This window comes from Pelmatolapia mariae, linkage group LG18 (assembly GCF_036321145.2).
Source record: "Pelmatolapia mariae isolate MD_Pm_ZW linkage group LG18, Pm_UMD_F_2, whole genome shotgun sequence".
Taxonomy (NCBI): Eukaryota; Metazoa; Chordata; class Actinopteri; order Cichliformes; family Cichlidae; genus Pelmatolapia; species Pelmatolapia mariae.
Window position 1 is genome coordinate 28,971,129 of NC_086243.1, and position 16,183 is coordinate 28,987,311.

The following is a 16,183-nucleotide window of genomic DNA, read 5'->3' on the forward strand; positions in this document are numbered from 1 at the left end:
TGGTCAGTTTTTTCTTTACAATCTATTATTGTTATTATTATTATTATTATTATTATTTTTAATCACTGTCTATCAAACAGCCAACAGAATTTAAATGCCCATAGTTATTTGGTTGATTGTGGTAGACATATAACTGCCTACACAAGCATCACTTTCTTATTGGAGGGTATGAAGTTTGCAGTCTTAAATATAAATTCCGTGTACTCTTAAGTTAAAAAAAATCTCTCAAACAAAATGCAACACATTCCTCTGCTTCGGCTTTTCAAAGTGTAATTGCTTCTTACGGGCACTAGACAGCAGCATTACTTTGCTCTGTAAACATGAGTGTCCAAGTTACAAAACTATCACTGTAGCACTGTCGAATTGTAGTTGAGCGTCTTTGTTGACTCGGTTAATGCACACTTCGACTTTTGTTGTTTAATTTGAAATTTCCTTGTTCCGAAAATTGAATGTATGAATATGAATACACTTCTCTTACCATGCTAAATTAAAACAATTACCCTTTTGAAAACTTTAACATAAAGTGGTCGAGTTAAGCTGTAGCTATGACTGCTTTTCGGAAACAATTTATTTCAAACATTTCGCGAACACATACACGGTAGAAAAACTAAAAAGATATAAGTTTGAATTAATTTCCAGATTCTAAGATGTTATGTGTGGCGTCTTCCCGTGAAATTCCTGCATTCTGTTGACTTAAAGCAAGAATTTAGCCACGGCTTGTTTTTTCGCCCGCCGAGTGTAAACAAGGAAGCAGGAAGGAGTGAATGCTCTCGCTCCACCTCGACACTCTTCGGCGTTAAACTGACTCGCCTGTCGACATTTTCGGCACAGCATCATCAGCGCTGACGTGGAAACTACGTGAGCGAAGGCACGGGCCGTTCACCCATACTGTCATTAGTGACGACTCAGACTACGTAAAACTTCGGTAAGTCGCTGCAAAGCTGTCACATTTTTGGTCAGCGCCAGTCGGGCAGAGTCGAAGGAAAATGTGCAAATACATCTTCGGTGCGAAACGCTCCATTAAAGCCTCGTTTTGTAACCACAGCTGATAAATTGCCGACCATCATGGAGTTAAACAAAATGTTCTCAACTGTCAGCAGTTCCTCTCTGAAGTTTACTGAGCTACGTCAAGTCAGGCGGAATAGATGTCGGAAGTGGAGTGGACGTGACCTCTTCAAAATAAAAATCCTAAGCCCAACTACGTAAAATATTCTAAAATATCCAATGTGAAGACTTCGGTTTTTTGTTCTGAATTCGTCATGTGTAACACAATTTATTTTAAAATTGTATTAAATATATTGCTCAAAATAAAAGTCCAACATTTGTCAAATTTTCACCCCGTAAGGGTTGCCCCTAAAACAAAGTCCATTTTGCCCCCTATTTTTTCTTATTTCAACCGACAAAGATCTGTTGTAACTGCGTGTAATTTGTTTTACTTGAAACGTTAAAAAGTGGCTGTCTTGTACGGGTGCTGCTTTAAGAAAAATTCACACATCTCGAAATATGTTAGAACGGGTTCAGGACATTTCTAGGGCAAACGGCTGTGGATTGCTAATTTAATTTTATTGAAATGTTTCAGATTTTCACTAGTAAGAAACTTCAGAGTTTGCCATCAGTAGCAGAGAATAAACAGTTTGAGGCTAGTCTAAAAAGCAGGGCTCTGTGGCTCATCATGAGGGTCCCTGATGTGTATAATATGTAAATATTTTGACAAAAAATGCTTTCCAGTTATGATGCTGGTTGTTTACATCAGCCCAATTTCTGTTGCAGAGACCCTGTAAAAAATAGAATTAGAATCCCTCCATTTGTTTAGTTTTGACACTGCAGCCGGCCTCTAATTTGAAGCAAACCTGTTTTAATTTTCTAAAACCCAGTTGGACACAAATCTTTACAGCCTTTCATTGTCATTATTGCCCTCTAACGAAATTGTACTCGAGTTTGTAACAGTCTGTCTCCCAAAGTGTGAAAAAAAAGCCTCAATTCAGTCAGCCAGCTTCACCCGGTGGCTGCCACACTTAATGAGCTTGCTAGTTATATAATGCAAATTTGTCACAAGCTGAAAAACACTCTCAGCACAGATAATTTTGACTCAAATCAGGAGTTTTTTCATTTCATTTATTTCTGTTGGCTCTGTCTTCTCAAATTGTATTTTAGACTCACTGATTGAGGAGCATTCAGTTCACCGTCTCATTATTCTGCACTTCATTACAGTGCAGTTAATGTTGTTATTTCTGCCTCTATGCACCCGGCTGTCTGGATCTTTTTTGCGTGTCAGTTAAGCTTGAATGGAATCGTACTGAACAAAGTAATTAAGTGCAGAAAGAACACTTATAACACAATATAAAAATATAACACAGGTCTTGTAAACACATACAAGACAATTCTTGCGGATATTCCAAGGTTAAATGTCTATCTGTAGCCAATGTTTAATGAATACTGGGGGGAAAATTGGACTGCGAAAACACATTTATTTGTCTTTTACCTGTGTAATGATGTTAGAGAAGAAAACATTAGGATTGCCTTTGTCTGCTTCAGTTGTATCATTATTAATTTGCCCGTCCATCTGTCTGTCTAGGTGAACGACTATGGATAGCTCAGTATCGTCTCAGCTGGACAGCAGTTTAAATGACTCATTGACAGATGGAGAGGAAAACCAGAGTGAAACCAGCCCTTCTCCTGCAGCTGCTGCTCAGGTGCACACATGCGCGGTTAGGAAGTGTTTGGTGGTTTTAACCGAAAGAGAACAAACAAACTTTAAGATGTGCACAGAGAGAAGAGGTGTTCAGACACTCAAGTCTAACTGTTGCCGGCAAACATTCATCATTTCATGTGTGCCTGCAGGTGTCACTAGCAGAAGAGTCTTCCGGTGTGACTGTTGTTCAGCTGCCTGGTCAGACAGTTCAAATCCAGGGGGTCATCCAGGCCCCGCAGACCTCTGTTATACAATCACCACAAGTTCAGACTGTCCAGGTGAGGGCACATGCTTGCCTCAGAACTCATTTGAACTCTTTTAATGGATGGCTCAGTTTTTCACATCAGAGAATAGCTTTGTCAATACATGCAAAATTTAATTTCAGTTCCAAATTTTAACTAGAGACTAATGAAACATCTGTATGCAGTAAGCAAAGTAGTTAGAGGCTCCTTTGGGTCATGCCAGAGTCAGAACCCAAGTCAATCAGGAGACGGAAGTCAACTCCTAGCCAAGTTGCCAGTCTCTCAGGGTGGGTCTCAGGTCTTACATAATTCAAGATATGATCAGGTCAGATGTTTCAGAGCAAGTTTCAAGTCCATTAGGATAAGTCCAGATTATGCCTCAAGTCACTGAAAACAAGTCCCGACAAATCTTAAGTCAAGACGAGCCTCCAGTAACACCTCAAGTCATTTGAACATGTTTCAAGATAAGTATCTCTGTCAAAGCACTACTGATGCAAATGCTCTAGTAAGATGAACATTTAAGCCACAAAGCCTGACAATAACACCTAGAAAAGCAGTAAATACTGTCCTCACTCTGCTCTGTACACTAATTTAGATCGAGATCAATATCTTGGTCAATGAACTTGTAACTGCTGTGTGCAAGGCACACTGCAGGGCTTATGGTTTAATGTAGTGCATCTGTTAATAGGATTCAAGCGAGCGGCAGGAACTGAGGTTTAAGCTCATCAGTCTAACCTTCACTCTCAGGAGATGTTGTGTCTCGTTTAGATGACTGCTGTAGAGCTGCAGATGCATCAGATAACAGTGATCTGTCATGTGAAAATGCTGGCAAGAAGTTATTAATATTATGGTATTGAGGACCAGTGTCTAGAAGTATAGGGCCTGAGAAAGGAAACAGTGGTTAAAATGGAGAAGCAGACTTTTCTCTACTGTGCAGCTTTGTTTGCAAAGCAGAGGTTACTTTGTCGTCTCATGGAAAGTATTTTTTCAAGGAAATTAGCATGAAAATAGATTATATCTTTGAAATGCACAGTCAGATGGCATAGATCTACACCACAACGTGGTTTTGTTGACTGGTTTCAAACTACTCTGTACTTCTTATCTGTGAAACTATCAGTAGCAAGTTTGACTTGTTGCCGATTGACTGCTGGTATTAGCTGTACGCTTCCAGTAATAACTGTTATTTAAATAAATCCTGCATCAGTAAGTCTTAACGTAAGACTCTGATTGAGTGCCATTAAACATCTGGAGGCAGATGCAAAACATCCTGTTTAAAGTCAGCACTAACACTGTGCTGTGCTGTTACGCACACAGTTATTTCTTGCTTTAAATTTGCTTCCAGAGCATAAAGCTGACAAGCTTAGTTCCAACCTCCACTCTATTATAAATTAATGGACACACCTCTGTTTAACCCAGCACCTTTGTCTGGTACAGATATTATCGTAATGTACATTCATTACACAGCAGCGTGAGTCATAAAAGCCCTCTGGCTTATGACACATTACCAGGTTGACTTTGTTATTATTCCCACAGTATGTTTCAGTTGGGAAAACAAACAAATGCTTGAGGGGAGAAAGGTGGTAACTTTTTTTTGCAAATAATTGTGCAGAATATACAGTGCTGTGCAAATGTCTTGACCCTTTATATGTTGTTTCTAAAAAGCCAGACTTTCTTGTAATTTTAAAATGGCTTGAACCATAGTTCTCCAGTGTTTCTGAAAGCCTTTCAAATTTTTTCTTTGGACTTTGACTGCTTTTCACTCATTCATAGTTCAAACCTTTTACCTGACCAATTTCAGGATTTATGTTTTTTTAAAATTTGTTTTTGCTTAACACTGATCTATGAATCACTCAAACATAAAACAGGCACCCATCTCAAGGGATAAAGCTGTGCTGTGTCTCACATTTCAGACAACTTAGCAGTGAACCAATTGTAAATCATATATCCAATTTCTTTAGTTGAATCTGTGAAAAATGTCAACAATAAGAGTTTGATGGACATCAATATATATACACACATATATATATACATATATACATACATACATACATACATACATACACATGTGTATATCTCACCAAGGTGATTCCTAAAGAGTTGAGTCCTTGATATCTTGGGATTGTGTGCGGTCTGTCCTTCAAAAAAGTGAGGAAACTGGACAGATGGGTTACAAAAAAAAAGAAGTGGCAGGCCTAAGAAAAATCTATTCATGTCCTTAGGAAATAGGGAAAAAATTCTGTAAATACTCAATGCATCAGGCCTTCCAGTTGACCCATCTACTGTCAGTTTAAGCCTCATCAGAAATGTCTCAGTGGAAGAATTGGGCCAATCTTAAGGAAGGGAAGCAGGAAGAAATAGCTCAGTTATGCAAGATTGCACAAGAGCTTGGTTGAAAATCAACATGGCGAGTCTTACAGAGTGATGAATCCAAATTTGACATTTTTGGTTAAAATCATAATCAATATGTGTGGAGGAGGTCAAGAGAGAGGGACAACAGTGAGTGTGTGTCATGGTTTAGGACTGCACGTCAGTCAGTGGTGTTGGGGATCCAACATTGCTGGAATTAAGAATGCAGACTAGTACCTCTCTATACACTGCCAATGGAGTAAAATATAGCTGGATGGAAAAGACACAATGAATCAATATCAGTCATGGATTGGCCTCCCCAGAGCTAAGACCTCAATATTACCGAGGCGGTGTTGGATCATCATGACCGAGAACAGAACAAAAGGCAGCAAATATCTAAAAAAAAAGAGCTTTGAATGTCCTTTAAGGAGCCTGGAGACTTAAAGAAGTTACAAAAAAGCTTTCGCTAAGAGTTTTCAAGCTTGTTAGAAATGTAAAAACTCAGTTTTTGCCTTTTATACTGTATTTCTATATATATTTGCACACTTCAATACATAATTTTCCCTGGAAAACTATAAAGAAATCAAGAGTGGCAAGACTTTTGCGCAGTACAGTTATTGTCTCTTGTGACATGCAATGCGTTGAAAAGAGTAGGGCTTGAAAAAATGCTGCTCAAATTCCTTCTTTGACGTCATCTTTGTCTCTCACAAACACCTCCCAGTGTTCCACAAACTGTGTGTGGAAAGGTACACCCACTCAGTGACAACATTTAGCACAAATGATGTTGCCAAAATAATTTAAAAAAAGAAAACAATGTGGATTACTCATCACTATTAATTACTGCCTGCTTTTTGCCCAGATTGCTACTGTAGCAGAACTGGAGGATGACGAGTCAGTAACAGACACACAGAAAAGGCGAGAGCTTCTCTCCAGGCGTCCATCATATCGGTGAGAGGATATGAAGAGTAAGCTAAATTGTGATATATGTCATAAAAAGTCTGCTGGTGTTAAAAGGTCTTTATGAAAATACTTTATTTTGTTTGGCAGGAAAATTTTGAATGAGCTTTCCTCCGACTCACCGGCAGTTCCTAAAATTGAAGAGGAAAAGACGGAGGATGAAGTGCCAGTTTCCAACTCCCCCACAGTGCCAACCTCCATCTACCAGACCAGCTCAGGACAATACAGTCAGTACACACGAGAATGGTCCACTCACTATAGAGTCATCTTTAGCATTTTCTGCTCTGGCACATACATTTACAGAACAGTGCAAAAGAGTTTTAGCCACACTTCACTATTTATACCGTGCTTGCAAGGAGCCTGTAATTTTTAAAGTGGTCTTGAGTAATAGTTGTCCAGGCATTTTCTTTAGATACTGGCAGCTTTTTCACTTCTTTTCAATCCAGTCCTTGTTCCTGACCATTTCTGTTTCTTTCTTTCTTCATGAAGCCAATTAACACTGACCTATGAGCTATGGGGAACGATTCATGAAGTCTGTTAAAAGAAATTAAAAGAAAGCTTGCCTAAGAGAGTTCAGGCTGTGCTGAGGAACAAAGGTGGTCATACCAAATATTGATTTTCAATTTTTTAAAATTTGTATAAACTCTGTTTTTGCCTTGTGTACCAAATTCCCATTCATGTTTTAAATGTTTCCCAGAAAATATAAAGAAGTGAGAGTGGCTCAAGATTGTTGCATGTAATCTGTTCATTGGGTACATGCAATTACAGGAAATATTTCATTGCTTGAAGAGATTAGCAAAGGTATTCATTTCCTTCCTGTGTACACATTTGGAAGCTTTAAGTGTTCACAGTGGGTTAACTTAATAATTATCTAAGTCGTTTAGACAAAATGCTCAACAATAGCTTATAGAGCTTTATGGCTCCTATTAGGACTAGGACTATAAAGCTCTGTGAGCTATTGGAGAGCAGAGAAAATCAAATTTCAAGCATAGTGATTAGATGTTACTATTTCTTCATACTAACTTCATGGAATCCCCTACACAGTTGCAATCACCCAAGGGAGAGGCATCCAGTTGTCCAGCCCTGGAGTTCCAGGTCTACAGGGGGTCCAGAACCTGCCAGTCACAAGTAGTCCCACCCCACAGCCTGGAGCCGCTGTCTTACAGTGTGCAGCTCAGCCTGGAGATTCTCCACAGCAGCTCTTTATCCAGGGAGGACAGGTACTTATCCAAGGTAGGGTGCAACTTTGAATTTATATCACAAAAATCTTTACGAAACAGCAGCATACATGTTGGGGTGTAAATGTTGAATGTATTGGCTTTTTCTATCGGCACCTCAGATTTTTTTTATTTCTTTTCTCTACAGATATAAGCCATAAATGATAGCAGAGATCCAAATCTGTGTTAAAAAAAATTAATATGGTAATCCCCATCTGACATTGTGGGATTAAGGCCTCAATAAATTATGGGATGTTTCTCAGTGAAAACATACAAGACCCTTTGTGAAAATAATTTGTTCTACAGACAGTAAATTGTGGCTCAAAAAACATTTGAGATTCATAACGCTGCCATATTAAAGTTTTCATTAGGATTTCCATTATGTTCCAAAAATGTGTCCACACCACTTGGATTCATTGTGCAATACATTCATCTTTTACTTTCTGTGATTTCTTAAGCAAGTTTGTCCAGCTGCTGTTGACCATGTCGTGTTGTCAGGTCTAATCTCTTGCTTCATATCAAAAGTAACACATAGCTCAGCAAAGAGCTTATCACTGTCATCTGGCAGAACTTGGAGCCTCTGTTACCTGTTGAAGGACACGAATAGTTAGGTCAGTTTTGTTTTTTTGGACAAAGGGTTAATGGCTGCCTGAAGTCTAAAACTATGGACATTACCAGATGATGTGTTTCTTCCCTTGAGATGCTCTGCTAGTCATCTATAACAACAGCCTTCAGTTTCTGCTTGTTTGTGGATCTTTCTGCATTGAGTTTTGTATTTAACTGAACAGGATGCTCTGTTGGGTTGAGATCAGGTGACTGACTCGTCCATTGAACAATGTCCCATTTCTTTGCTTGATAAACTCTTGGGTTGGTCTTGCATTATGGTTTGGATTAGTATCCTTTTGCACCATGAAGTGCTGGCTAATCCGTTTTGCAGTGTTTGAGTGAATCTAAGAAGAGAGTATAGCTCTGCATACTGAAGAATTCCCCCCCTGCTACTTCTGTCATCATCAGTAAATACCCTGAACCACCTTGAGTGGGCTCCTGTTTTCATTGGGTTTAAAAGTTACGGAGTTACGGTTTTCCACAGTGCAGACATCACACACCACAACTCGTCCACGACAGTTGGTCTAGCGTATGTGAAATTAGTCATCTTTATCTCTTTCACTAAATCTACAAATATGGGGCCTCTGATCTGGATGAGCCCCTATGTGAATGTCTACTTTCACTGAGGACAGCTATCGATTTAAATCAGACCATCTTCAGCCAATAAAGTTTTAATATAGGTCATATAAGCCATAGGGAATAGTTGCTGGATCCATCAGTAGATCAGACAGATAAAATAACAAGCGTTTCTGTGTTCAGATCAATTCTTTACTTTTCTGTTCTTAGAGAGAGTAAAAAAAATCTGTCTTTCTTTCATGTCCTTTTTGAAATTCAGCTACAACGGTCTTTCTGATGTTGCACTTCAGCCTCAACACCATGCAAACTAAACCCTTTAACCTGAAGATCAAAGTAATGAATAGGAAAAAGAACAGAATGAAGTTGTTATCTGTGAAGGAGCTGGTTGTGCTCAGCGCTTGTTGAAATTATGAGCACAATACTTTGCAAATACCTGAAGTTAACTGGATAAAACTGCTGACTTTTAATTTTAAGCTAGTTAGGACGAGTTTTCAATATCTGATCATTTTTTGCTGATACTAAGGTGAACACACAAAAGGCGAACTAACCCATGCATTTACTCTCATGGACTTGTTCATAACAGTAAATCTGTGGTTTGAGAATTGACGCTTTAAGAAAATAATTGCATTCAGAACATCCGAAACATGTTAATTTGAAGGTGAAGTTCTAGTTTGATTTACAGTCAATGATAAGATCAAAGTAGCACTCGCCCATGTGCTTGACTTATCAGCAGAGGTTCCAAAAGTACAGACAGTCTGTACTAAAGTAGAAGTACAGATACTATTGTTAAAGAATACTCCAGTAAAAGATGAAGTAGTGAGTCTACTTGTTTTCTCGAGTAAAAAGGAAAAAGTACAGGCTCTGAAATTTACTCAAAGTAAGAAAGTACAAAGTATCTCTTTGAATGACAGCTACTTTTTTGCAAAGCTAACTGAAACTTGCCATATTGGTGTAATAAGAAAATAATATTAATGGATGGGAATACAAGCTTTATTTTAGTCTAAATTTCATCTTGAATCAGATTAGCAGAACATGAGCAGAAAAAGTAATGCTTTCTGTTGCCTGCACTGTAGAGGGTTACTTTGACTCTAAACAGAAGAACAGTAGATGTGGGGTTAAAGTGGGATTCATCATGTCAGGGGTGCTTAAAATCAGTTGAAATGGCCCATCATGGGGAAAAGAATCATAATGCACAATAATATCTATTGAGAGCTCCAGTAGATTTTCTTAATGTACAGGCTGTGATCAGCTGATCTAAATCCATCACGATACAGCACACTAACCTGTTTATCCTGCACTAACATATTTTCATGCAACCTTTAAATAACACAGATAGTATACCTCAGTTTGTTTTGCAGCAGGTTTTGCAACATGAAGAAGACATAATGTTACATGTGACCAACCTTTATCTGATGTAAAAGCATGAGGACTTACATGTAAGCTTTAAATTTGCAGTTCAAATACCAGGTTCAAATGGGTTTGATGTTTGAAGGCCCGCAGCGACGTGAAGCAGTAACTCCCCTCTGATGCGTTAAAGCAAAAGTAATGAGACTGTTTTGAAAATGTAAGAAGTAGAAAGAGTAAAAGTAAAAAGTTGTCAGGAAAAAACTACAAGTAAAGTACACATACCTGAAACAGTATTTGTAATTCGTTACTTCATACTCTGCTTTTCAGGGACTGTTCGTTGTATATTTTCACAGAGTCACATGCACTGGCATCGTGTTTCATACCCTATGATCATAACTGATAGTTTTGCAGTGTAATAGCTGATGAATGTCTGATATTAGTGGTCAGGTTTCAGTTCATGTAGGTGCCTTTTCAGTAACTCAGTAACTCTGCCTGACACTGTGTTATTTACCTTATCAGTCCATAAGTCCATATCCAGCTGGCACAAACAGAACCACCTATGTGCTTGGGCTCATTTGTTCCTTCCAGCTGAAAAGCTCTGTATTAACAACAAAGCTAATAGAGCTGCTCAGCAGCAGGGCTGTGGATGTACTAATAGTTAATCAGGATTGTTTTAACCATGGTAAAAAGTCACTGAAACCTTTTTTACGCATGTTGCTATTACTAAGAGGTTCAGAGTTTCCCTTTTTGAATTGATTTCAGAATCAATGGTTAACCAACAATAATCAATGTTGCTTGCTGTCTTTGTTTTCGTTCCTCTGGTATTCTTTTCTCGATATTACCGGGAGCTAGAGCGCAGGTTTTTGTCTAAAGTAAAAGCCCTGCAAATGTTAGGCTGAGCTGTGATAAATTTAAACATGTGACAGTGGCAAGAATTGTCAAATTAAAAAAAAAATAAAATAAAATAATGCATGATCCTCCTAATTAGTAATACCATAAATTTCACTCACATCCTTTCCATTCTGGCTGCTGATTTTCCCACCAAAGACCCGTCAGGCAACTAAGTGGTTAATATTGTTTTCACAGATTTGGTTAAATAACTGTTTTGTAGAATTCAGCAGGATAAGTAATGGACATTTGGTTAAACTTGAAAAAAATGTAAAACCTTCATTATCCATGTTTACTATTTTCTTACTTCCTTAACACTTTCCAAAACACACACACACACACACACACACACACACACACACACACACACACACACACACACACAACTTGAATCAGGGAGCTCAACAGTTTGCATGGCAGCCGCTTGGGACACAATATCCTCTTGTTTGTTGAGCGTCGCTCTAGTTGCGTCACTGGAGCTAAAAATACACCCCCTCAGCTACCGCCCTCCCCCCATTAACTCCCCGCCTTCCCTGCCTCCCTCCCTCCGTTCCTGCCTGGCTCACATTGTGTTTCTGTACTTCAGTTACTCATCTGCAGGAGGGGAGGGTGGGAGGAACTCTAATCCAGGGTGTTTTACTGACTTCAGCGGGCAGTAGTGATGTCATTGTGATGTCAATGCCTGTAATTGTAATCAGGCTGTAAAGTTGGCAAGTGAGCACTCTGATACAGAGAGCTGAGAGGAAAGGAGAAGCGGGAGCAAAGGAGATACAAGTAAAGCAGAAAAGGATAGTGGTAGAGGAGAGTTTTTGTAGTGAGGTGTCTCTCTGCCGTGGTGCTGGATTATTGGAAACCAGAGATGGCTGTAACTGGGGATGAGACTGAGTCAGGTAGAGCTTCTTCACATGTTTAATAATGTGTTCACTGCAACACTCTGACTCTTTTCTCTGTGCTTTTTCGAGAGATATTTGTGCATGTTTTGATTTGATGTATAGCTCTAATTATACCTGAATGTAAGTCCTCTTAAAAATATGCTTTTGGTATTTGGAGCTTCTAATTGTAAGAGGATCTCTTTTATTTAGTAAACTGTGAGAGCAGAAGCTTTTGCATCCAGGGGCATATTTATGAAATTGAAATTACTTTTACTCGACTTTCAATTTCATGCCTTGTGAAAGTGAAGATGAGTCTTTACACAGATCATACCGGTGTCCTTGCAGTTGCAAAACAGGAAAAACACTCATGACAGTTCAGGGTTGAATTCAGATCTAGCAAGTAAACAAGCATTTAGTTAGTATGCTCAGCGTTGCTCCATTCAGACTCTTTCTCGCTGTTGCGAGTATGTTCACACACACACACACACAGTCTACTCTTTTAATCGCTACAGTGGTTGTTGGGCAGACAGGCAGGGAGGGAGTAATAAGTAAGGGAGAGGTGGGGAGGGGGTGGTAAGATAGTTGGGGGTTTGACGTCACTCCAGTTTCCTGGAACAGAAGCCAGGCAGGGAAGAGAGAATGCAAACGGGCAAGTGAGACGCACGCACTGACGTCAGCACAGCCCGAGTCACTCTGTTATCACAATGAGAGAAAAAGAGACAGACGCTGTGTGTCTGTGCGTGTTTGTGTGTTCGCACCTGCTGTGTCTCTTTCTGAATGAGTGTGTGTGTCTGTGTGTGTGTGAACAGCAGGTCAGGGCAGAGCAATGAAACTTCTCGGGAACAAAGTGAAAACGAGAGGGTGAAATGTTACGAGGCAGCAGGCAGAGCAGCACACAGTTGAGTCATGAAAGTGATGACTCAAATCAAACAGCTCATAAACCACATCCACAGAATCGCTTTGTTTTTTCAGCCTTCTCCGGAATTAGCATCACTTTCTTTTAAGAATTCGAGAGGCTACCAGTTATCAGTAGCACACAGTGGTTTACAAAAACGTCACCCCCCCCCCCCAAATGCAAGTGCTGTTATCTCGTTAGAGCGATACCAGATCTTGTGAGGAAACAAACTAAATTGTTCACAAGACTTATGGGTTTATTCTACTGAGAATAAATGCAGTCATATTGTTTGCAGTTTATCATATGTTTCAGTAAATGTTAGTATAATATAAAGGCAGTAATGACTCTCTATTCAAAAATCAAGCAGTGAGCAGCTTATTTAGATTGGACAGTCTGATAACAAGTTGTTTATTCTGCACCGCTTCAGGCTATAAAGTTACATTGCATTACATTAGCAATAGCAGGACCGAAGGTGTTTTAGAGTATTTGGACACAGCAGGCCTCTGACCTTTAGTTCCTATGGTTAAAAGCACTTAACTCTGGTCCTAGAGCATAAATTCACAATTTATGAGGGCAAATTAAGTAAAAACAAAAGCAGATCTTACTAATGTCTGCATAAAAGGAACAGAAATAGACTTTATGGCACTTGCTGTGTTGCTTAGTATCCCTAAGCAACACTAGCTGATGAATGTGGGAACTGCTTGACTTTGTATTTCAGCAGCAAAGTTTTGAAGTTTGTTTGTTTGAGCCAGCATCTTTTTATTAGAGCTCTTAATTCCTGCTTTTAATGTAATAAAATAATAAGTACAGCATAATGTTAGGACACACCTCAAGAATTTTTCTTAAAAAAAATGCAACATTTTGTATTCTGTGTTAGTCTGATGGTACAAGGATAAATTAAGCAGGTAAAGATTCTTGTACAGATTTAGAGTTTTTATGAGGAAAATATAAAGGCAACAAAGATCAACAAAAAATAAAAGGTTGCAGAATCTTGATCTCCTATTCTTTTGTCTGTATTCGTCTACAGCCGCTACTGGAGACATCCCCGCCTACCAGCTTCGTTCACCAAACTCGGGCCTGGCTCAGAGCATTGTAATGGCTGCGTCTCCAGGCAGCATGCAGAGCCCCTCATCACAGCACGCCGAGGAGATCACCCGCAAGAGGGAGGTCCGGCTGATGAAAAACAGGTAGGAGCTGAAGTAGAAGTAAAAGATTGTATTTGAGGTGTAAGATCATTCCTTGTCAGTGATGGAAATATGATGCAAGCAAGCAAGGGAATAAATGTTGGGGACCCCCTAATTCATGCATATTGGAAACTTTGACTGAAGTGTTATTGTGCATGTCTGGAGGTTGCTGTTCACACTTTGTATCAAAGCGACTATTCACAAAAGGTCAAAGCTAAAGATTTCTGCTTTTGTAGGTGATCGGCACATTTAAAAAAAAAATTGAAAACGAAACACTGCAGCGAGTAAATTGTTGTCTACGTAAACAGATTCGTGAACTCATGAAACTCGAACTCAAAAGCCTCAGACATTGTTTTGTTTATGGATTGTGCAGACTTGTCTTGACTCTTATATTATATTTTCATCTGGAGACTCATCCAAATTTTTCCTCCATTTCCTCCTCAGGGAAGCAGCTCGTGAGTGCCGCAGGAAAAAGAAAGAGTATGTCAAATGTCTGGAAAACCGTGTGGCTGTGTTGGAAAACCAAAACAAGACCTTGATTGAAGAGCTAAAAGCACTAAAGGACATTTACTGCCACAAAACTGAGTAGCAGTGGCTGTTTGTGGTCATGGGCTGAAGACAGTTTACAAACTTCTACAGCAAAATAAGACAAAACAAAACAAAAAAAAACCAAAAAAGAAAAAAAAGAAAGAAGAAAAGACTCTGGAACAAAAACTACTTTCATCGTCTTTTATTCTCTGCTCACTCAGGCCTGATTTACGCCAAATTTCAGAAGTGTCGTAGGGAAGTCAAATAGCTTGAGCTTGCCAGTTTCGCTCTTGTTCTTATCTTGTGCTCTTTGCATGTGAAGACTCAAGTGTCGTACACATTGTGTTTGCTGTTGCTGTTGCGCACGAGCGAGGCTAACCAATGAGAGCCAGCTGAAGAAGAGGAACAGGAAGAGGAAATACAGGTGTTTCCTGAAAATGTGCCGCTCATTTATGGCAATTACGAAAAATCCTTCGAGGGGTCAGCCAGGTCCCGCAACCAGCATGTTTCTCTGAGGTCAGACGAGCTGCTACGCAGATCCATCAGCACTGCGACAAGGCAACTCAGAGTGTGTTTACCTGATTATGTGTTATTTATGCTTCTGTTTTCGGTCATTGCATTCCTTCATGCGGTAAAAAATAAATGAAAGAAGATTTATCAAGCATTTTATCTGTAAAGTGGATTTTCGTCATTGTTAGTTTGTTACAAAAGATCTTTTTTTTTTTTTTAAAGAAAACACTGGTAAAGTCAATGAAATCAAGATAAAAATCCATTTATGTTTGGTTGCGTTTGCACAGATTCATGAAATCTATTTCATACCAATATAGAGAGAGGCATTATCTGAATCAGAGTATAGTTTCAAAGAATCAAATAATGTTCAAAAGAATCTTTATTTTTGCATTACTGAAGTGACGTTACAGTACTTGAAGTGAAACGAAAGAGCACAGTTGGACTTTGGACAAAGCACAGAAAGTAACCAAGGACACGTGTAGATATTAGAGTTTATATTATATTGCAGTTACCTGAATTTATCCCCCTTGGGGATAAATAAAGTCTTCTGATTCTGATTTCACATAAAAACGTATATATTCTACAAAGATAGTTGTTGTATGTTTTAAAAATTGAAATATCAAATTTGTAAACAATCATTTTACATTGAATATGGCCCCAAGAATAACTGTTTTGGTCTGCTGTTAAATAACTTTTTGAAATGATGAATATCCATTTTGGAATAAAACTGTATTTATGGCTTATTGTAATATTAAAATGCTCTGTTTAAAGGGTAATGCCAATTCTTTTGTCTTTTTTTTGTAAAAATATTCTTTCTCAAATAATGTATCATTTTGTGTTCATGTTTCTGGTAATATATGTAAAAGCTTTCTCTGTTTCTGTTGTTTCCCTGATTATACTTCATTAAAATATTTGATTTTCTATGAAGAATGTAGACAAATGCACAAAAGAGCATTCCTCTGAGTAGCAGACCCTGACATCTGTTACAATGCGGCTGCCAAAGCTCTTTAAGTAACAGTAAAGGATCTACCCACTGACTAACTCAGTCATAACAGTATCAGTCTTGATAGTTGCCACCCAAACAGTCTGTTACTGTTTGTGATCTCAGACGTGTGCCCATTCTTTTAAATTCTATGAAAGGAAAAAATCCAGGCCTTCTATATCTCTATTTCTTTAATATCAGATGAGCTGAATATTTTCTGCACTTAGTTTTTGCTGTTTTAAATGGCTCAGTCTTCTACCAGGTGTTCTGTTGTTGATGTACTTCCTCATTTGAATTGTAAAAAAATATTTTTGTTTATCTAATAAAATATACAAATGTGA

General features: G+C 38.7%; 1 protein-coding gene across 3 annotated transcripts; it reads left to right on the plus strand.

Moving 5' to 3' along the window:
• Positions 1 to 800: 800 nt before the first annotated feature.
• Positions 801 to 16,183, plus strand: crema (cAMP responsive element modulator a). Of its 3 annotated transcripts, XM_063461745.1 has the most exons (8): positions 801 to 925; positions 2,576 to 2,693; positions 2,842 to 2,970; positions 6,140 to 6,228; positions 6,328 to 6,464; positions 7,282 to 7,470; positions 13,666 to 13,825; positions 14,267 to 16,183. In XM_063461745.1, exons 2-8 carry the CDS (start codon positions 2,586 to 2,588, stop codon positions 14,409 to 14,411), a joined length of 957 nt encoding a protein of 318 aa, XP_063317815.1. In that variant the 5' UTR covers positions 801 to 925; positions 2,576 to 2,585; the 3' UTR covers positions 14,412 to 16,183. The 3 variants fall into 3 exon arrangements, with proteins under 3 accessions (XP_063317815.1, XP_063317816.1, XP_063317817.1); XM_063461746.1 differs by lacking the exon at positions 2,842 to 2,970 and having other exon boundaries at positions 802 to 925; XM_063461747.1 differs by lacking the exons at positions 801 to 925; positions 2,576 to 2,693; positions 2,842 to 2,970; ... (1 more) ...; positions 6,328 to 6,464; positions 7,282 to 7,470 and adding an exon at positions 11,486 to 11,761.